This window comes from Staurois parvus, unplaced genomic scaffold, assembly GCF_062004578.1.
Source record: "Staurois parvus isolate SC_StPar_1 unplaced genomic scaffold, SC_StPar_1.0 ptg000195l, whole genome shotgun sequence".
NCBI lineage: Eukaryota > Metazoa > Chordata > Amphibia > Anura > Ranidae > Staurois > Staurois parvus.
In genome coordinates this window covers 554,361-573,164 of record NW_028317991.1, presented here as the reverse complement: position 1 = coordinate 573,164, position 18,804 = coordinate 554,361, and the positions used below count along the sequence as shown (strand labels likewise).

At 48.4% G+C, this 18,804-nt stretch overlaps 1 protein-coding gene across 1 annotated transcript in view; it reads right to left on the bottom strand.

Annotated features, from left to right (window-relative positions):
• Positions 1 to 18,804, bottom strand: part of TMPRSS2 (transmembrane serine protease 2) — a 122,165-nt gene that overhangs the window by 45,431 nt on the left and 57,930 nt on the right. The window contains exons 2-3 of the mRNA XM_089677874.1: positions 11,747 to 11,818; positions 4,102 to 4,336 (exon numbers count right to left, since the gene is read on the bottom strand). Of these exons, the coding sequence (XP_089534000.1) occupies positions 4,102 to 4,336; positions 11,747 to 11,758 (247 nt within the window). The 5' untranslated portion in view covers positions 11,759 to 11,818. The remainder of the gene's footprint in view (positions 1 to 4,101; positions 4,337 to 11,746; positions 11,819 to 18,804) is intronic.

Genomic DNA, 18,804 nt, shown 5'->3' with positions numbered 1-18,804 from the left:
CCTGCGTCACCAGGCTAAGAAACGATCATCAGATCCCAGATTAGATTGTACCCAGTGGTGGTGGTGATACCTGGTAGCGGTTTCGGGTGACCTTACTTCCGTGGAGCCGGGATGGTGATCTGGGTACAATCTGATCTGGGATCTGATGATCGTTTCTTAGCCTGGTGACGCAGGATTACATATTGCGTGTATTAAACGCACGTCTGGTGAGTGCGTTTTTCACCTATTTGTGTGATCACACCTATCATCACACCTTGGATCAGGACGTCCACTCACCTTGAATTAGGATCTTTTCATGATCCGCACTATTACATCGAACTTTTATATTCATTGATCACCCTTAGAGTGATATCACGCATGTATATATATTGTGTGTATAAACTGTGCTCTAGTATTTAGCGCTGCACCATTTTATTTAACATATATGTCTGATTGGAGGTTTTATTTGGTTACCTTTTCGGTGTATCAGCTGCTCAGTAACATTCTCTGTGTATACGCATTTATACACTTTTTGTGTATACACATCTATACGTTTTTTGTATTTAAGTCACGCTCACTATAACATCTTATATTCCAGCTCCAGACTCTGTTTTAGGGAAGCTTCACTCTAGTTTATACCAAACAACAGCTGTAGGGATTTTCATAGAAGAAAAGGTGATTATGACTCCTTGGTGCACAATATGAAAAAGTCCACTTCATATACCTACCATTTACCAACAGCAATATTTGCTTCTTAAAGGGAAGTTACACTTTTTTTTTAGGGTCCATTTAATTTTTTTGTGTACATTTCAAAAATTTCAAAGATTTCTATCATCAATATTTAACGGGTGAATCCATGGCCCTCAGTTTGCAAGGCATGCTGGGCTTTCTATTAAGTAAGTTTAGCACCACCTGCTTAGCTGTTGGAAGCTAGTGAGTAGAGCTGCCCAGGGGCGGACTGACCATTTGGAAACTCAGGCACTGCCCGAGGGCCCGGGGTCAGTAGGGGGCCCCATGAGATGCCTCTGGTACCTTTTTCATAGGCTTTTTTGAGTTTGGGCAAGGACACAGGGGCCCCATGATCCCCTATTGCCCGGGGGCCCCATGAGTTGTTAGTCCACCCCTGGAGCTGACCATACACTATACAAGCTCTGTACAATCTCCTTTAGCTTTACCAAAACTATATAATATAGGGACAAACTTAAAGCGGAGTTCCAGCTGAAAAAAATAAAATAAAATAAAAGTCAGCAGCTACAAAAACTGTAGCTGCTGACTTTTAAAATACAGACACTTACCTGTCCCTCGGTCCAGCGGTGTCCTCACCATGGCTGGTTTCACCAGTCGCCTTCTCTCCCTGGCATCTTCAGTGTGGGCACCCGGCTGGGACAGCTTGCGGCTTCACAGACGGGTGCCCACTGCGCATGCGCGAGACGTGGGCGCTTTGCGAATGGTCCCGTAGTCTTCTGGGACCTGTCACGTGTCCCAGAAGACTACGGGGAGGAAGTGGTGAGGACAATTTCAGCTTCCGATTGCCTAGGTGATAGCAGCGGAAGTGGGAGCGGGTACCTGTCAAATTCAGGCACCCCTCTCCACCTACTCCCCGAAGGTGCTAATTCTTAATGGGGAGAGAGGGACAAAGCATTAAAGCGGAACTTCCTCTTTTAGGTGGAGCTCCGCTTTAAAACAACCGTTTTAGTTAGTATCAAACAGGGGCGGACTGACAACTCATGGGGCAATAGGGGATCATGGGGCCCTTGTGCCCAGGGGTTAGGGGGGCCCTTTATGGTTTCTTGCACCAGGGGCCCTGAAGATTTTATTTTCGCCTCTACGCTAAGGGATTGAAACGTTGGGGCTCCTTCACCCTCGTGAGCCAGTATCACCCATGGCTATGACCTAAGCAGGGGCGGACTGACAACTCATGGGGCCCCCGGGCAATAGGGGATCATGGGGCCCCTGTGTCCTTGCCCAAACTCAAAAAAGCCTATGAAAAAGGTACCAGGGGCATCTCATGGGGCCCACTACTGACCCCGGACCCTCGGGCAGTGCCTGAGTTTCCAAATTGTCAGTCCGCCCCTGGTATCAAACCAGGCAAGCACTTTTACTACCTAGTGTAGGGTAGATCTAAAGGATATTGCACAATCAGATTGTATAGTGTATGGTGTAATTAGGGGAATGGGGTTTTGTACATATTTTCTTTGTTTACTATGTCCAGGACTAGCAATTAAACAATATCTTTTTTTTTGCAGGTAAATATTACAATATACTTATAAATATTATAAGATCTCACAAGCAGGGCCCTCCTGGCCCTCTTATATTGAATTGTGTTTTCACTGTATTGTCTCCCTTTATATTGTGCTACTGTTGGCGCTATATACATCCTGTATTACAATAATATTCCCAACTGCCCTACAGCAGATATACTGCTACAGGGCGGCACGGGTGCGCAAAATCATGTATATATACACGTGATTTTGCATTTCCGGGTAGGGGGCTGCGCCTGTCAATCACCGGGTCCCGGCCGGTGATTACTCACCGGAGCCCGGTGATTGCCGAGTATCTCCAATGGGAAGGAGAACTGTATGTAAAACTATACAGTTCTCCTCCCTGTCAGCTCGTGTACACTGCTCTGGATGGCTGTGCATAGCACAGCCATCCAGAGCAGTGTGATTACAGTGAAGCACACACACAGAGCTTACAGTAAAACAGCACACAGTTAACCCTTTGATCGCCCCTCATGTTAACCCCTTTCTGCCCAGCAGCCTTAGTACAGTGTCAGTGCTTTTTTTTTAGCACTGATCACTGTATTGGTGTCACTGGGGATGTCAGTGACACCAAGTCAGTTCCCCCCCCAGTGTCAGAATGCCCGCCGCAGTCCCGCTATAAGTCGCTGATCACCGCCATTACTAGTAAAAATTTTAAAACAAATCCATGATATATACACCGCCATTTGTAGATGCTATAACTTTCACGTAAACCAATTAAATTTACACATATTGGGAATTTTGTTTTCACAAAGACATGTAACAGAATACATTTTGGCCTAAATTTATGATGAAATTTGATTTTTAAATTTTTTTTTACTGGACATGTTTAACAGCAAAAAGTAAAAAATATTTTTTTTTCTCAAAATTGTCGGGCTTTTTTCTTTATCGCGCAAAAAAAAAACAAAACAAAAAAACCGCACAGGCGATTAAATACCACCAAAAGAAGGCTCAATTCGTGGGAAAAAAAGGATGTAAATTTCATTTGGGTTTAGCGTTGTATGATCGCGGAATTGTCAGTTAAAGTAACGCAGCGCTGTAACGCAAAAAATGGAAGGGAGATAATCCTCTGGAGGGCAAGTGGTTATATAATAATAATAATATTATCCAGTCAGCAGGGGGAGCTCTAAGCACCCTTTCACATTATTAGGCTGATTAATTTTCCACTGTGCTAAAGGCAACCCATTGTTCACAGTGCTAGAAACAGCCATCACAGAGGTGACCATGAACAGTGACCAGGAGCGATCCGACCATTCGAGCATTCGGGCACTGCCCGAGGGCCCGGGTCAGTAGGGGGCCCCATGAAATGCCCCTGGTACCTTTTTTATAGGCTTTTTTGGGTGTGCTTTGAGTGTGGGCAAGGACACAGGGGCCCCATGATCCCCTATTGCCCGGGGGCCCCATGAGTTGTCAGTCCGCCCCTGACAGTGACTGTTCATTACAAGGTTTCAGTAAGAAAATGGAGCTTAAATTATAATACAGGGCCTAAATAACACCCAAACAACAACAAAAAAAAAAATTGACCACAAACCTTCAGAATTTTTTTTTTTAAAGGGTTCCCGTTTGCACCAAATGTGGAAGGGGGTTGTGGTCCTCCTCTGAGGGCGATTAGCCTTGTCTCCGCCCTCTCCTATAGTTTTCTACAGGCCATCTTTAGTGGGTGGAGCTTGCCGAGCCCCTCCTACAGCTCTGCTCTCTGCATCGGCTATGAATGGCACAGTGATGATGTCACTGCTACTTTTACAAGATAATAACTGGGTTTACAAAAGTTACTTGGTGCACAAAAAAATGGAAAACTGGAAAACTCAGGAATCATTTTGTACTTGTAGGTGTGTTCTTGTATTTTTCAGGGTGCACTTACCTGCAAAGCAGCACCCTGAGGATTTCACATGGTGGTTTGCTGGCACAGAGTGGTGAGGGGATACATTGGGCAGGTGATGCACTGGAGAGACACGGTGATTGGGTGGTGGAGCCGAACTATACACATTGTATGGTGGTTGGTTCACATTGTACGGTACTTGGTTCACATACATATGGCTGTGATCTCCCTGGAATCCTCTGTTTTCATAATAGGGATAGGAGGGTGGAGGCACATTCTGTATAAAAAAAACAAAAAAACAAGAGAAAACATTTAGATTATTTAGGGAATACAAAGTGAGCCTCAACCAAGCCTTTGTTCCTAATTTTGGTTGGATAGGATAATGCCCTTTGTATTTGTCATTGTAAGTCTCTATGCCATGCAGGCAGATCATGGTTGATAGGAGGGGGCCAGCAGGATGCCGTACATAGCTTTTTGAAAGCATCTCAGCACCCTGCCTTAGTACCCCCCCCCAGGCCCTCAGCCCTGATGCAAGCTCTGGGAGGAGTTATGAAAATTATCAAAATGCCTGGATGAGTGGATGTCAGTCGAGGGGAGTAAGCATTCCTAGGCAGGCTGCACTAATAACGCCACATATGAATCTCTTTTTATATTTTCAACTATCACCTCTATGCAGACAACACACAAATCCATCTCTCGACCCCTCGCCTCACCCCCTCAGTCTCCGCCCGAATCACACACCTACTGAACGACATATCAGACTGGATGTCGCTCCACTTCCTTAAACTGAACCTCTCCAAGACCGAGCTCCTAGTCTTCCCCCCAGCCTGCGCCCCCCACTGACTTCTCCATCACGTCCAACCATGCCACCATCAAACCCGCCCCGCAGGCCAGAGTACTTGGTGTCATTCTGGACTCCAACTTATCCTTCCAGCCCCAAGTCCAATCTTTAACAAACTCGTGCAGACTCCACCTCCGCAACATCGCCAAAATCCGTACGTTCCTAACCCCAGAAACCACTAAACAGCTCATCCACTCCCTCATCATATCACGACTCGACTACTGCAACTCCCTCCTCACTGGCCTGCCTCGCCGCTGGCTATCCCCGCTTCAGTCCATCCTGAATACGGCTGCCAGACTCATTCACCTTTCCAACCGCTCCATCTCCGCCACCCCCCTCTGCCAATCCCTCCACTGGCTTCCGATTGCGCAACGGATCAAATTCAAAATCCTAACGCTGACGTACAAAGCTGTCCACCATACTGCCCCGAACTACATCACTGACCTAATATCCAAGTACCACCCAACACGCACACTCCGCTCCTCACAAGACCTCCTTCTCTCTAGTTCCCTGGTCTCCTCCTCCCATGCCTGACTCCAGGACTTCTCCAGGGTGTCACCCATACTCTGGAACTCCCTACCCCAATCCATCAGACTGTCACCTACTCTCCTCTCCTTTAGGCGCACCCTGAAAACCCATCTCTTCAGGGAAGCCTACCCCACCCCCTGCTAATTGCCGACCTCCTCCACTCTTCCTACCACTCCACAGCTATCTCCTCCTGTACCAATATCCCCTCCCTCCTAGATTGTAAGCTCCGAGGAGCAGGGCCCTCGATCCCCTCGTGTATCGCATTGTATTGGTATTGTTCCGTCACATGTATTGTCCCCCATTGTAATGTACAGCGCTGAGCAAACTGTTGGCGCTTTATAAATACTGTATTATAATAATAATAATAATAATAATATGATGGTATTACGAGCAACTGAAAGCTTTGACTTTTACTTTGTGGTTTGATGCCCATTTAGAATTCTAAACTTTGCAGCTCCCACGGTTATCAGAATACCCAAACAGCGACTGCATCTGATTGGCTGCAGTCACTGATCAGCCAAGAATTGTCTGCCTGACACCAAGTTTTCAGAAGAGAAGAAGCAAAAAAATTTGCTCTGAAGAAGAGAGCATGTCCCTCGAAACGCGTTGGAATATTTTGATACATGTTAGGACCATGTGAGCTCCATCTTCTAGGATGCCATTCTGTTTCCTGGGCTGCTGTACAACGCAGGTTTCACCCTTGGCTCTTGTTAATACACACTCACACGGTATTATTTTTTAACTGTTGACGATAATGCCCTAAGCCCGTGCACCTTTCTGTTTTGTTTGTGTTGTTCAAGATTCCCTGATCTCTGCACTGGCTGAACATTCCTGTCTCAGTATAGAGCTGATGGTCATTGTATAGAGCTGATGGCCACTGTATAGAGCTGATGGTCACCGTATAGAGCTGATGGTCACCATTGACTACAGTCCAATTGGTTTCTCAGCAATCTTAGCGCTACGTTGTAATGGTCGTTTTCCTTGTTGCGTCAGCATGAGAACATAATTAACCACTTAAGCTGCGGAAAGTTTTACCCCCTTCATTATCAGGGCATTTTTTGCTATTTAGCGCTGTGCTACTTTAACTAGTAATTACACAGTCATGCAACGATGTACTCAAACTAAATTTATATATTTTTTTTCACACAAATAGAGCTTTCTTTTGATGATATTTGATCATTTTTGCAAAAACTTAATTAAATTTTTGAAAAAAATTGTGTTTGTTAAAAAAATCCCAATAAGTGTATATTGATTGGTTTGCATGAAAGTTACAACATCTACAAACTATGGTTTATATACTGGAATTATTTTCTTTATACTAGTGATGGCAGTGATCAGTGACTTATAGTGGGAGTGTGGCAGGCAATCTGACACTAACTGACACTGGGGGGGAACTAACTGCTGCTGACATCACCAGTGACATTATTACAGTGATAATATTATAGACTGACACTGTAATAATGACACTGGCTGGGAAGGGGTTAACATCCAGGACACAGGTGTCAAATACAAGGCCAGGGGGCTGAATCCGGCCCTCCAGGCCATTTCATGTGGCCCTTGAGCCTCTCCTGCAGGTACCCTCTTGTCTCCACCCCCACCTTGTCTCAGCAGTTGGCAGCAGAGAGGAGAATAGAACTCCTCTGCCAAATCCTGCACCTCTCAGTGCAGCTGCAGCACCCCCTCATCTCTGCCTCCCCTGGTCTCAGCATTCAGCAGACTCTGGTAACTGACTCCACTCCTCCTCTGGTCCTCCTCCAGACCCTGTACTTTTGGCTTTCCAGCTCTGCTCCCAAAGGGGGTGCATGGCGATGTTAGGGAGGGTGTGATAATCTTGACATCTGATGTAATGGGGGGTTGGGTGCTCTGGAAATCTAGTCTTACAGATACAACTGGCCCTTTGAGGACAACCATAATGCTGATACCGCCCTGCAAAATATGGAGTTTGACACCCCTGATCTAGGGTGATCAAAGGGATAAAAATGTGTGCCCAACAATGTGTAAAGTGTGCTGCTTCTAACTAACAGATCTCTTTGCTTGAGATTGTTCCCTTTGTACAGAGTTCTGTGTTCATTGTCAACACAGAACTCTGGGCTGTGATTGGACACAGCCGATCAGCAGGTCCTGGCCATGAATCATTGACAGGCTAACACTATGTACAAAAAGTTTTGCCTATAGTTCTCCTTTAAAGGGCCTTATCTCTAAGAACTCAGTTTTGTTGAATGTGTTGATTTGTTTCGTATGAAACTGGCATTCGCTCTTCAGATTACTCATTAATCTTAAAATAAATAGAGGAAAAAAATAATTGCCTTATAAATGCACAGGAATTTCTAACCTGGGTTACTACCAAAGTAGGTAGGTACACAGGCTGCCCTGTAAGTGACCCCCAACTAATGTAACCTCTGTGATGGAAAATCAGTTCTGTGAATATTAAAGCAGAACTTTTTTTTTGTACATACTGTCACCCTAGGAGTACAGTATCACCATGGTGACACTGTACTACTTGTGGGGGGTGATGAAGATTTTTCTTTTCTTTTTTTACACTGATTGCTTTTACACCCATAAAGGCTGTAAAAGCAATAATTTCTCCTTCTCTCTGGCTGCATTCTTGCAGCCACTGAGAAATACTGTGAGAGTTGTGATTGGTCACAGCTTGTCACATTGTACAAGCCTATTCATAACAGCCTTGTACCATGTGACCTCTGTGATCATTCACAGATTTCACACGTAGTAAGCAATGATGTCAGAACTGCTCTTGCTTACTAATCTGCATGTGATCACTGATTGGCCAATCAGTGATCACATGATCGGGACCTCGTACAGAGGTCCCGTAAAGCGATCAGTGTTCCAAGGGAGCACGCACAACTTGAAAATGTGGGCACTGTTTATGAACGGCAACCCGCCCCTGCACTGCTCCCGCCTGGCCGTTTATGTACATGGGCCAGACAGGAAGTGGTTAAAGCATAAGTTTTGACTTGAGTTTATTTTTTTTTTTAATTCATGATTACTCAAAACAAATACTGACTGCATGTATCGTTTTGGCCTCATTCACGTGGGTGGCCGGAGGCAGTAAAAACAGGAAGTTAAGCTGTGGTTTTACCACCCCCTGACCGCCCACGTGCTGAAGGCTGTACACATGCAAAAACTACCCCTTGTCGCATTCGATGGGTGATAGTATTGCCAAACGTAACCCATTCAAGTGAATGGGGCTGCCCTGCAACTGCATGCAATACATGGCGATTCAGCCTTTTCAGGGTTAAAACAGGTGGTGAGGGGAGACAGTGGTGTCCCTAGGCAGGTGTGGGGGGTGCGCACCGCGCTGGGTGACACCGGACCCGCTCCACAAAAAGGTAAGTTTTAAAGCAAGCCAACGATCCCCGCAGGATGGATCGGATCTGCGGATTGTGCATAATGGATCGGAGTCCGATCCATTATGCTCCTCAATCTGCAGATCCGATCCATCCTGTGGGGATCGTCGGCTTGCAACCTATACGGGGTTAACTGATCACTCCACAAGAAGTTAAGTTTTAAAGCAAGCCGACGATCCCCGCAGGATGGATTGGATCTTCAGATTGAGCATAATGGATCAGACTCCGATCCATTATGCTCAATCCGCAGATCTGATCCATCCTGCGGGGATCATCGGAGGGGTGACACCAAGGGGTTTATTTACTAAAGCTGGAGAGTCCAAAATCAGACTCCCTTCTGCATAGAAAGCAATCAGCTTCTAACCTCAGCTTGTTCAATGAAGCTTTGGCAATGAAACCTGGAAGCTGATTGGTTTCTATGCAGAAGGGAGTCTGATTTTGGACTCTCCAGCTTTAGTAAATAAACCCCCAAGTGTTATCGCACCGGGTGACACCAACCTTAGGGACGCCCCCGAGGGAAGACATTTCACCTCTCCACCACCTGTGGAACTGCCCTCTTTAAAGCAATTCACTGTGGATCTCTTTTCAGAGGGGTGACAAGATCTGCCACCATGTGAAGGAGCTCTTTAGTCATTTATATGCTCGCATGTCTTTGAGAGTAAAATCGCATTTAACGTGCATGTCCGGGCAAAACATAGCTTATGCAGTATATTTCTGTAATACATCCCCCTCAATGTTTTATTTCTTTTAAAATACTTCAGGTACAGAAAAAAAATATATACAGATTTAGCCCGGGTTCACACTAATGAGGTGCGGGAAATGCTGCGAATCCTGTGCGTTTTTGGCACCACATTGCAATCGCATGGCATTCATATGATCTGGTGTGGGCGTCAATGATAAATTAATGACACCCCACAAACAGATTGCAAAGTGTGATGCGATTGCCAGAAATAGAAACACCCATGTAATACAGTTCAGGTGCAGAAAAAAAAAAAGTCCTGCACTTTTTTGGTGCAGATGTGATGCGATTTGAGCCATACAAAATGTATTGCACTGCACAGACATTGCATGTTATTCGCACAGGAATGAGGTGTGATTTCTGTGCAAATTACCTGCGGTGTCCCGCACCACATTAGTGTGGACCCAGTTTTACAGTGCACAGCTCTACCCTTGCCTTACAAATACAAAATCAGTATATCAATACATTATCTAAAATCTCAAAATTCAAACTGCATAAAAATTATCTAAATAATATAAAGTGCACCGTCAGTAATTGTGCAATTCTTCTGTAGTCACAATTGGCATGTAATACTTTCCTCAATAAAACTGTCCTAAAGTACAACCATAAATAAATAAAGTAAAAATATATATAATAGCCAACAAAAAAATCTTCAGTGTGGCAGCCACATAAAATGTTCTAATATTTACATAATGCGTTCCTTGTCTAAAAATATGGGCAGCACAGTGGCTAAATGGTTAGCACTTCCTCCTGGCAGTACTAGGGTTGTTGGTTCTAATCCCAACCACGGCACCACCTGCCTGGAGTTTGTATGCTCTCCCTGTGCCTGCGTGGGTTTCCTCCCACACTCCAAAGACATGCTGGTAGGTTAATTGGCTCCTGTCTAAATTGTCCCCAGTATGTGTATGTATGAATGTGAGTTAGGGACCTTAGATTGTACACCCCTTGAGGGTTAGGGACTGATGTGAATGCAATAAATATATATATATGTACATACATATACATGCAAAGTGCTGCGTAAAATTGACTGCGCTATATAAGTACCTGAAATAATTAAATAGGACCCGTGATCTACCCCTTCTCATCACCTACCAAGCAGCCCTCTAAATGGAGCTTTAAAGTATATGTAAACCCTCACCTTGTAAAACAATCCATCAGTTTACCCACTGGCCCTCCAGAGGATTCCCCTGCCTTCCTGAGCAGGCCATTTTTTTGTGTTATGGAGCTGAGTTACTTTAACTGACAATTGTACGGTCATGCAACGCTGCACCCAAATAAACTTTATGGCCTTTTTTGCACACAAATGGAGCTTTCTTTTGGTGGTATTTGATCACCTCTGTGGTTTTTATTTTTTGTGCTATAAACAAAAAAAAGGCTGACAATTATGAGAAAAAAAAAAACAATATTTTTGACTTTTTGCTATTAAACATGTCCAGTAAAAAAAAAAACAAAAAAAAAACAAAAAAAATAAGATTTTGTCATAACTTTTGGGCAAAATGTATTCTGATACATGTCTTCGCTAAAAAAAAAAAAAAAAAATCCCAATTATTTGGTTTACGTGAAAGTCATAGCATCTACAAATGGCAGGATATATACTGAATTTTTTTTTTTTTGCTAGTAATGGCGGCGATCAGCGACTTATAGCGGGACTGTGGCGGGCATTCTGACACTGGGGGGAACTGACTTGGTGTCACTGACATCCCCAGGGACACCAATACAGTGATCAGTGCTAATAAAAAGCACTGATACTGTACTAATGGCACTGGGCAGGAAGGGGTTAACATCTGGGGCAATCAAAGGGTTAACTGCGTGCGGTTTCACATTATGTGATGTGTGTGTGTTTCACTGTAACCACACTGCTTTGTTTGGCTGTGCTATGCAGATCCATACAAAGCAGTGTGCAGGAGCTGGCAGGGGAGAGAACTGTATTCTCGGAAATACTCAGCAATCACCGGGCACTGGCGAGTAATTGTGAGTATAATTAGTAACTTTGTCTTTAACAAAGGGCTGTGGAGAATGCATTGGGCGTTTACACCCTTTTGTGCTTCTTGTTTGTACAGTTCTAGATTTCCCGATCTGAAGAGGGCTGCACCGCCATAGCCATCCAGTCTGTTGTCCAGAGGTCAATGCTTTTTGTAAAAATAAGGCCAGCTTCTCTGCAATATCTTAGCTCTGCGGTGTCAAGTCTACACAGTTCTATACTTTGTAACATACCGGTGTGTACATCTTTGGGATGAAAGAGGATAGTGGATAGGAGTGACACCCTGGGATCCTTCACTTCATAATCTGAAAGAAAAAGAACATTTCTGTGAGCCAGACCACTGGAATGTCATATCCTGTATAAACACGAATACAAACACTATATTGCCAAAAGTATTGGGCCAGCCCTCCAAATCATTGGATTCAGGTGTTCCAATCACCTCCATGGACACAGGTGTATACAATCAAGCCCCTAGGCATGCAGACTGCTTCTGCAAACATTTGTGAAAGAATGGGTCGCTCTCAGGAGCTCAGTGACTCCAAGCGTGGCCCCGTGATAGGTTGTCACCTGTGCAATAAGTCCATCCGTGACATTTCCTGGCTACTAAATATTCCACAGTCAACTGTTAGTGGGATGATAACAAAGTGGAAGCAACTGGGAACAACAGCAACTCAGCCACCAAGTGGTAGGCCACGTAACATGACAGAGTGGGGTCAGCGCATGCTGAAGCACACAGTGCGCAGAAGTCACCAACTGTCTGCAGAGTCAATAGCTAAAGACCTCCAAACTTTGTGTGGGCTTCAGATTAGCACAACAACAGTGTGTAGAGAGCTTCATGGAATGGGTTTCCATGGCCGAGCAGCTGCATCCAAGCCTTACATCACCAAGTGCAATGCAAAGCGTCGTATGCAGTGGTGTAAAGCACGCCGCCACTGGACTCTAGAGCAGTGTAGACGTGTTCTCTGGAGTGACCAATCACGCTTCTCTGTCTGGCAATCCGATGAACATGTCTGGGTTTGGCGGTTGACAGGAGAATGGTACTTGCCTGACTGCATTGTGCCAAGTGTAAAGTTTGGTGGAGGGGGGATTATGGTGTTGGGTTGTTTTTCAGGGGTTGGGCATGGCCCCTTAGTTCCAGTGAAGAAATTTCATGTTCCCAACTTTATGGGAACAGTTTGGGGATGGCCCCTTCCTGTACCAACATGACTGCACACCAGTGCACAAAGCAAGGTCCATAAAGACATGAATGAGTGAGTTTGGGGTGGAGGAACTTGACTGGCCTGCACAGAATCATGACCTCAACCCCATAGAACACCTTTGGGATGAATTAGAGCGGAGACTGTGAGCCAGGCCTTCTCCTCCGACATCAGTGCCTGACCTCACAGATGCACTTCTGGAAGAATGGTCCAACCTTCCCATAGACACCCTCCTAAACCTGTGGACGGCCTTCCCAGAAGAGTTGAAGCTGTTATAGCTGCAAAGGGCGGGGCCAACTCAATATTGAACCCTACGGACTAAGACTGGGATGCCATTAAAGTCCATGTGTGTGTAAGGGCCGGCCGACCAATACTTTTGGCAATATAGTGTATATACATATTAAAGCTGAACTCCAGGTATGGATTTTATTCCATAGTTACATTGGTCCAGCTTGGATGTGAGAATGCATATGTCATACCTGTGGTAGCCCCGTGGAAGCAGACAATCATTGCAGTAGCTGTAGCTACTACAGTGATTGCAAGGGTCTTCCTGGTCCTTTTCTGAGTGTATGCCCTACTGCTTAGCAAGTACAGGTGTCATTTACAGAACGCCTTGTATTTTTTCTCAGCATGTTTCTAACCTATTATATTTACCTCTCAATTCTATCGTTGTTTGTGCATGGGTAAACGCCAACGCACCGGAGCATTGGCCTTAACCAGCATGTCACATGAGGCGATAGTAGTTCGGGTCCATGGCGAAATAAAATCAATTTTCAAACGTGTCTGATAATTTGAATTGGGACTACATATGGATCCGAATTTTGTTCCATTTGTTAATTTAGATGCACATAACATCTGTCCTTATTGTCCAATCAGCTCATGCCATGTTTCTTGGTGGATTGGACTGGCGCCCGAAAATATCAAAGCCTTCCTTTTCAAATCCGTCTGTTTCGTGTGTGTATATATATATATATATATATATATATGCGCGTGTGTATGTATGTATGTATGTATGTATGTATGTATGTATATACAGTTGCAAGAAAAAGTATGTGAACCCCTTGGGATTACGTGGAGTTTTGCATGAATTGGGCATAAAACGTGCTCTGAACGTCATCTAAGTCACAACAATAGAAGACCACAGTCTGCTGAACATAATACTACACAAACATTAGATGTTGCCATGGTTTAATTGCACATAACATGTAAACATTCACAGTGCAGGGAGGAAAAAGTATGTGAGGCCCTAGCTTAATGACTTCTCCCAGAGCTAATTGGAGCCAGGAGTGAGCCAACCTTGACTCCAATCAGTGTGATGATATTGGATGTGTTGCTGACAGCTGTCCTGCCCTTAAAAAACACACACCTGTTTTGGGTTTACTGGTTTCAAGAAGCACTGTCTGATGTGAACCACGCCTCGCAGAAAAGAGCTCTCAGAAGACCTACGATCAAGAATTGTTGACTTGCATGAAGTTGGAAAGGGTTACAAAAGTATCTCCAGAAGCCTTGATGTTCATGTGTCCACGGTAAGACAGACTGTCTACAAATGGAGAAAGTTTAGCACTGTTGCTACTCTCCCTAGGCGTGGTCGTCCTGTAAAAATGACTGCAAGAGCACAGCGCAGAATGCTGCAGGAGGTAAAGAAGAATCTCAGAGTGTCAGCTAAAGACCTACAGAAATCTCTGACACATGCTAAGATTTTTGTTGACACATCTACAATAAGGAAAACATTAAACAAGAATGGAGTACATGGGAGGACACCACGGAGGAAGCCATTGCTGTCCAAAAAGAATATTGCAGCACGTTTGAAGTTTGCAAAAGAGCACCTGGATGTTCCACAGCACTACTGCCAAAATATACTGTGGACAGATGAAACCAAGATTGAGTTGTTTGGGAAGAACACACAACACTATGTGTGGAGAAAAAAAAAGGCACAGCACACCAACATCAAAACCTCATCCCCACTGTAAAACATGGCGGAGGGAGCATCATGGTTTGGGGCTGCTTTGCTGCCTCAGGGCCTGGACGGATTGTTGTCATTGATGGGAAAATGAATTCCAGAGTTTATCAAGACATTTTGCAGGAAAACGTACAACCATCTGTCCGCCAACTGAAGCTCCTCAGAGGATGGGTGATGCAACAGGACAATGACCCAAAGCATACAAGTAATTCAACAAAACAATGGCTGCAACAGCACAGAATACGCCTTCTGGAGTGGCCCAGTCAGAGTCCTGACCTCAACCCGATTGAAATGCTGTGGCATGACGTTAAGAGAGCGATTCACACCAGACATCCCAAGAATATTGCTACACTGAAACAGTTTTGTGAAGAGGAGTGGTCCAAAATGACTCCAGATCGTTGTGCAGGTCTGATCTGCAACTACAGGAAACGTTTGGTTGAGGTTATTGCTGCCAAAGGAGGGTGTTAGGAATGGACTGGCCAGCAATGGTGGGACTCACCTGCCTTTTGATCTGCAGTACCAGGGCTGGCCAGCGGGTGCTCCCAGCAATCAGAGACTCAACCTTTCAGCCAGCTAACACCTGGAACTGATGATGCTGGGGTATTTAAGGGATGGCCAGACCCACAGACTCTGCCTTGGTGTTGTGTTTGTCCTGGGCCCTGTATCTGTCCTGCATCCTGTTTCTGTCCCTCTGCCTGACCCTCTGTACTACGCTGCTTGTTACCGGTTTTGATCTCTGGCTTGTGACCCTGACCATCCCTCTGCCTGACCCTCTGTACTACGCTGCTTGCTACCTGCTGAACCTGGCCTGTGACCCCGACCATTCTCTGCTTGCTCCCCCTGTACCTACCTGCCCAATTGATATTGACCCGGCCTGCCTGACGACGCTTGCTTGTATGTACTGTTATCTGTGGGTGGTTTGGTTTGTTTGCACTGTATTATGTTTAGTATTGCACTGCGTTTATGTTTGTATGGTTAGTGTTAATAAATTGTATTGTTTATCACATATCTGAAGTCTGCGTTTCCCTGCATCAGTCACACACCTCTGGTCATACCTGGGAGCCCTGACATTACACCAAGGCCAATCCTGACCAGAAGTGGCTGCACAGGGAAGCCATCTTGGCTTGTTGATGGGAAGGATGGATCTTGATGAAGTTGAATATTTATACCTGCTAGTGTTTGATGACAGGGAGTATGCTTATCAAACTCTGAAGGAGTATCCCCGGGATGAACTGCTAGAATGTATACGGCTCGCTCATGTTCTAGTAGATCAGGGCACAGAGTTCTCTGAGGTGCAGCCTTTGATTGAGGTTTGTGCTGAGTTGGTTTCATCTGGTTCCCCCGAATGCAGGGATGAATTTTTGCCACCATTTAGTGCAGACCAGGTAGAGTCCCTGGTGTGGTTATTAGAGGATGATGTGGGTTACTTTCTGGAGCGTTATTCCACATGTTCACCACAGACACTAAGAGATTGTATAAACGCAGTACAGTCATTGACCAGACAGGCTTTGTGTAAGCTCAGCTTTGTTCAACCCATACTGCAGACATGGACAGATTTGTTGCACCCAGCCTCAATCAGCTTACAAAGACCCAGTCCTGCTTCTAATCTATTTCCTCAAAACTCTATTCCTGCATTCCCAACAGCTCCTCCTGCCCTGCTATCTACCGCATGTCAGTCCCCTGTTCCCACTCGCTGCACCTATCCTGCCTTTAACCCTGTAAAAAAGCCCTCTGTAGCAACTGCTCCCTCTCCTGTTCCATCCTCCAGTTCTTCTGTCTCCAGCTGCTCCATTCGTTTGCAGACCTGCGTTTACTTGCAGTGCTCCAGTAGTTAAAACCAGAAAAAAGCGAAAATTCTTTCCAACCAATACCATCCTGCCAGTATCCAAACTGGTGAACCTGCCTTCCGTGGTTCAGCCTGAAGCCTCTACTCGGCCTGAAGCCTCTACTCGGCCTGAAGCCTCTACTCGGCCTGAAGCCTCTACTCGGCCTGAAGCCTCTACTCGGCCTGAAGCCGGCATTCAGCCTGATGCCTCTACCCAGCATGATGAACTGATCCAGCCTGATGATCCTATTAGGCCAGTTGACTCGATGCCCGCTGTTGATCCAGATGATCCGGTACCTGATCCGGTGCTCGCTGTCGTGCCAATTGACTCAGAGCCCGCTGTCGTACCTGGTGACTCGGTGCCCACTGCCTTGCCAGATGACGCGGTGCCCGCTGGCGAGCCAAATGACCTGATGCCTGGTGACCCAGTGCCCGCTGTCATACCTGGTGACCCGATGCCCGCTGTCGAGCCAGACGATCCAATGCCTGGTGACCCGGTGCCCACTGCCTTGCCAGATGACGCGGTGCCCGCTGGCAAGCCCAATGACCTGATGCCTGGTGACCCAGTGCCCGCTGTCGAGCCAGAGAATCCGGTACCTGATGACCCGGTGCCCACTGTCGTGCCTGTTGATTCGGAGCCCACTGCCTTGCCAGATGACGCGGTGCCCACTGTTGAGCCAAATGACCTGATGCCTGGTGACCAGATGCCCGCTGTCCAGTCAGACGATCCAATGTCTGACCCAGTTGACTCGGAGCCCACTGCCTTGCCAGATGTCCAGTCAGACGATCCAATGTCTGACCCAGTGCCCGCGGTCATACCAGTTGACTCGGAGCCCACTGCCTTGCCAGATGATGCGGTGCCCGCGGTCGAGCCAAATGACCTGATGCCGGGTGACCCGATGCCCGCTGTCCAGCCAGACGATCCAATGTCTGACCCAGTGCCAGCGGTCATGCCAGTTGACTCGGAGCCCACTGTCGTGCCAGATGACTCGGCGCCCGCCGCTCCGCCTGGGGGCCCGAGACCTGTCGCTCCGCCTGGGGGCCCGAGACCTGTCGCTCCGCCTGGGGGCCCGAGACCTGTCGCTCCACCTGGGGGTCCGGCGCCCGCCGCTCCGCCTGAGGGCCCGAGACCTGTCGCTCCGCCTGGGGGTCCGGCGCCCGCCGCTTTGCCTGAGGGCCCGAGACCTGTCGCTCCGCCTGGGGGTCCGGCGCCCGCCGCTCCGCCTGAGGGCCCGAGACCTGTCGCTCCGCCTGGGGGTCCGGCGCCCGCCGCTCCGCCTGGGGGCCCGAGACCTGTCGCTCCGCCTGGGGGCCCGAGACCTGTCGCTCCGCCTGGGGGCCCGAGACCTGTCGCTCCACCTGGGGGTCCGGCGCCCGCCGCTCCGCCTGAGGGCCCGAGACCTGTCGCTCCGCCTGGGGGTCCGGCGCCCGCCGCTTTGCCTGAGGGCCCGAGACCTGTCGCTCCACCTGGGGGTCCGGCGCCCGCCGCTCCGCCTGAGGGCCCGAGACCTGTCGCTCCGCCTGGGGGTCCGGCGCCCGCCGCTCCGCCTGGGGGCCCGAGACCTGTCGCTCCGCCTGGGGGTCCGGCGCCCGCCGCTCCGCCTGAGGGCCCGAGACCTGTCGCTCCGCCTGGGGGCCCGAGACCTGTCGCTCCACCTGGGGATCCGGCGCCCGCCGCTCCGCCTGAGGGCCCGAGACCTGTCGCTCCACCTGGGGGTCCGGCGCCCGCCGCACCGCCTGAGGGCCCGAGACCTGTCGCTCCACCTGAGGGTCCGGCGCCCGCCGCTCCATCTGGGGGTCCGGCGCCCGCCGCTCCGCCTGAGGGCCCGAGACCTGTCGCTCCGCCTGGGGGCCCGAGACCTGTCGCTCCGCCTGGGGGCCCGAGACCTGTCGCTCCGCCTGGGGGCCCGAGACCTGTCGCTCCGCCTGGGGGCCCGAGACCTGTCGCTCCGCCTGGGGGCCCGAGACCTGTCGCTCCGCCTGGGGGCCCGAGACCTGTCGCTCCGCCTGGGGGCCCGAGACCTGTCGCTCCGCCTGGGGGCCCGAGACCTGTCGCTCCGCCCGGGGGCCCGATGCCGGTCGCTCCGCCCGGGGGCCCGATGCCGGTCGCTCCGCCCGGGGGCCCGATGCCGGTCGCCCCGCCCGGGGGCCCGATGCCGGTCGCCCCGCCCGGGGGCCCGATGCCGGTCGCCCCGCCCGGGGGCCCGGTGCCTGCTGCTCCGCCCGGGGGCCCGGTGCCTGCTGCTCCGCCCGGGGGCCCGGTGCCTGCTGCTCCGCCCGGGGGCCCGGTGCCTGCTGCTCCGCCCGGGG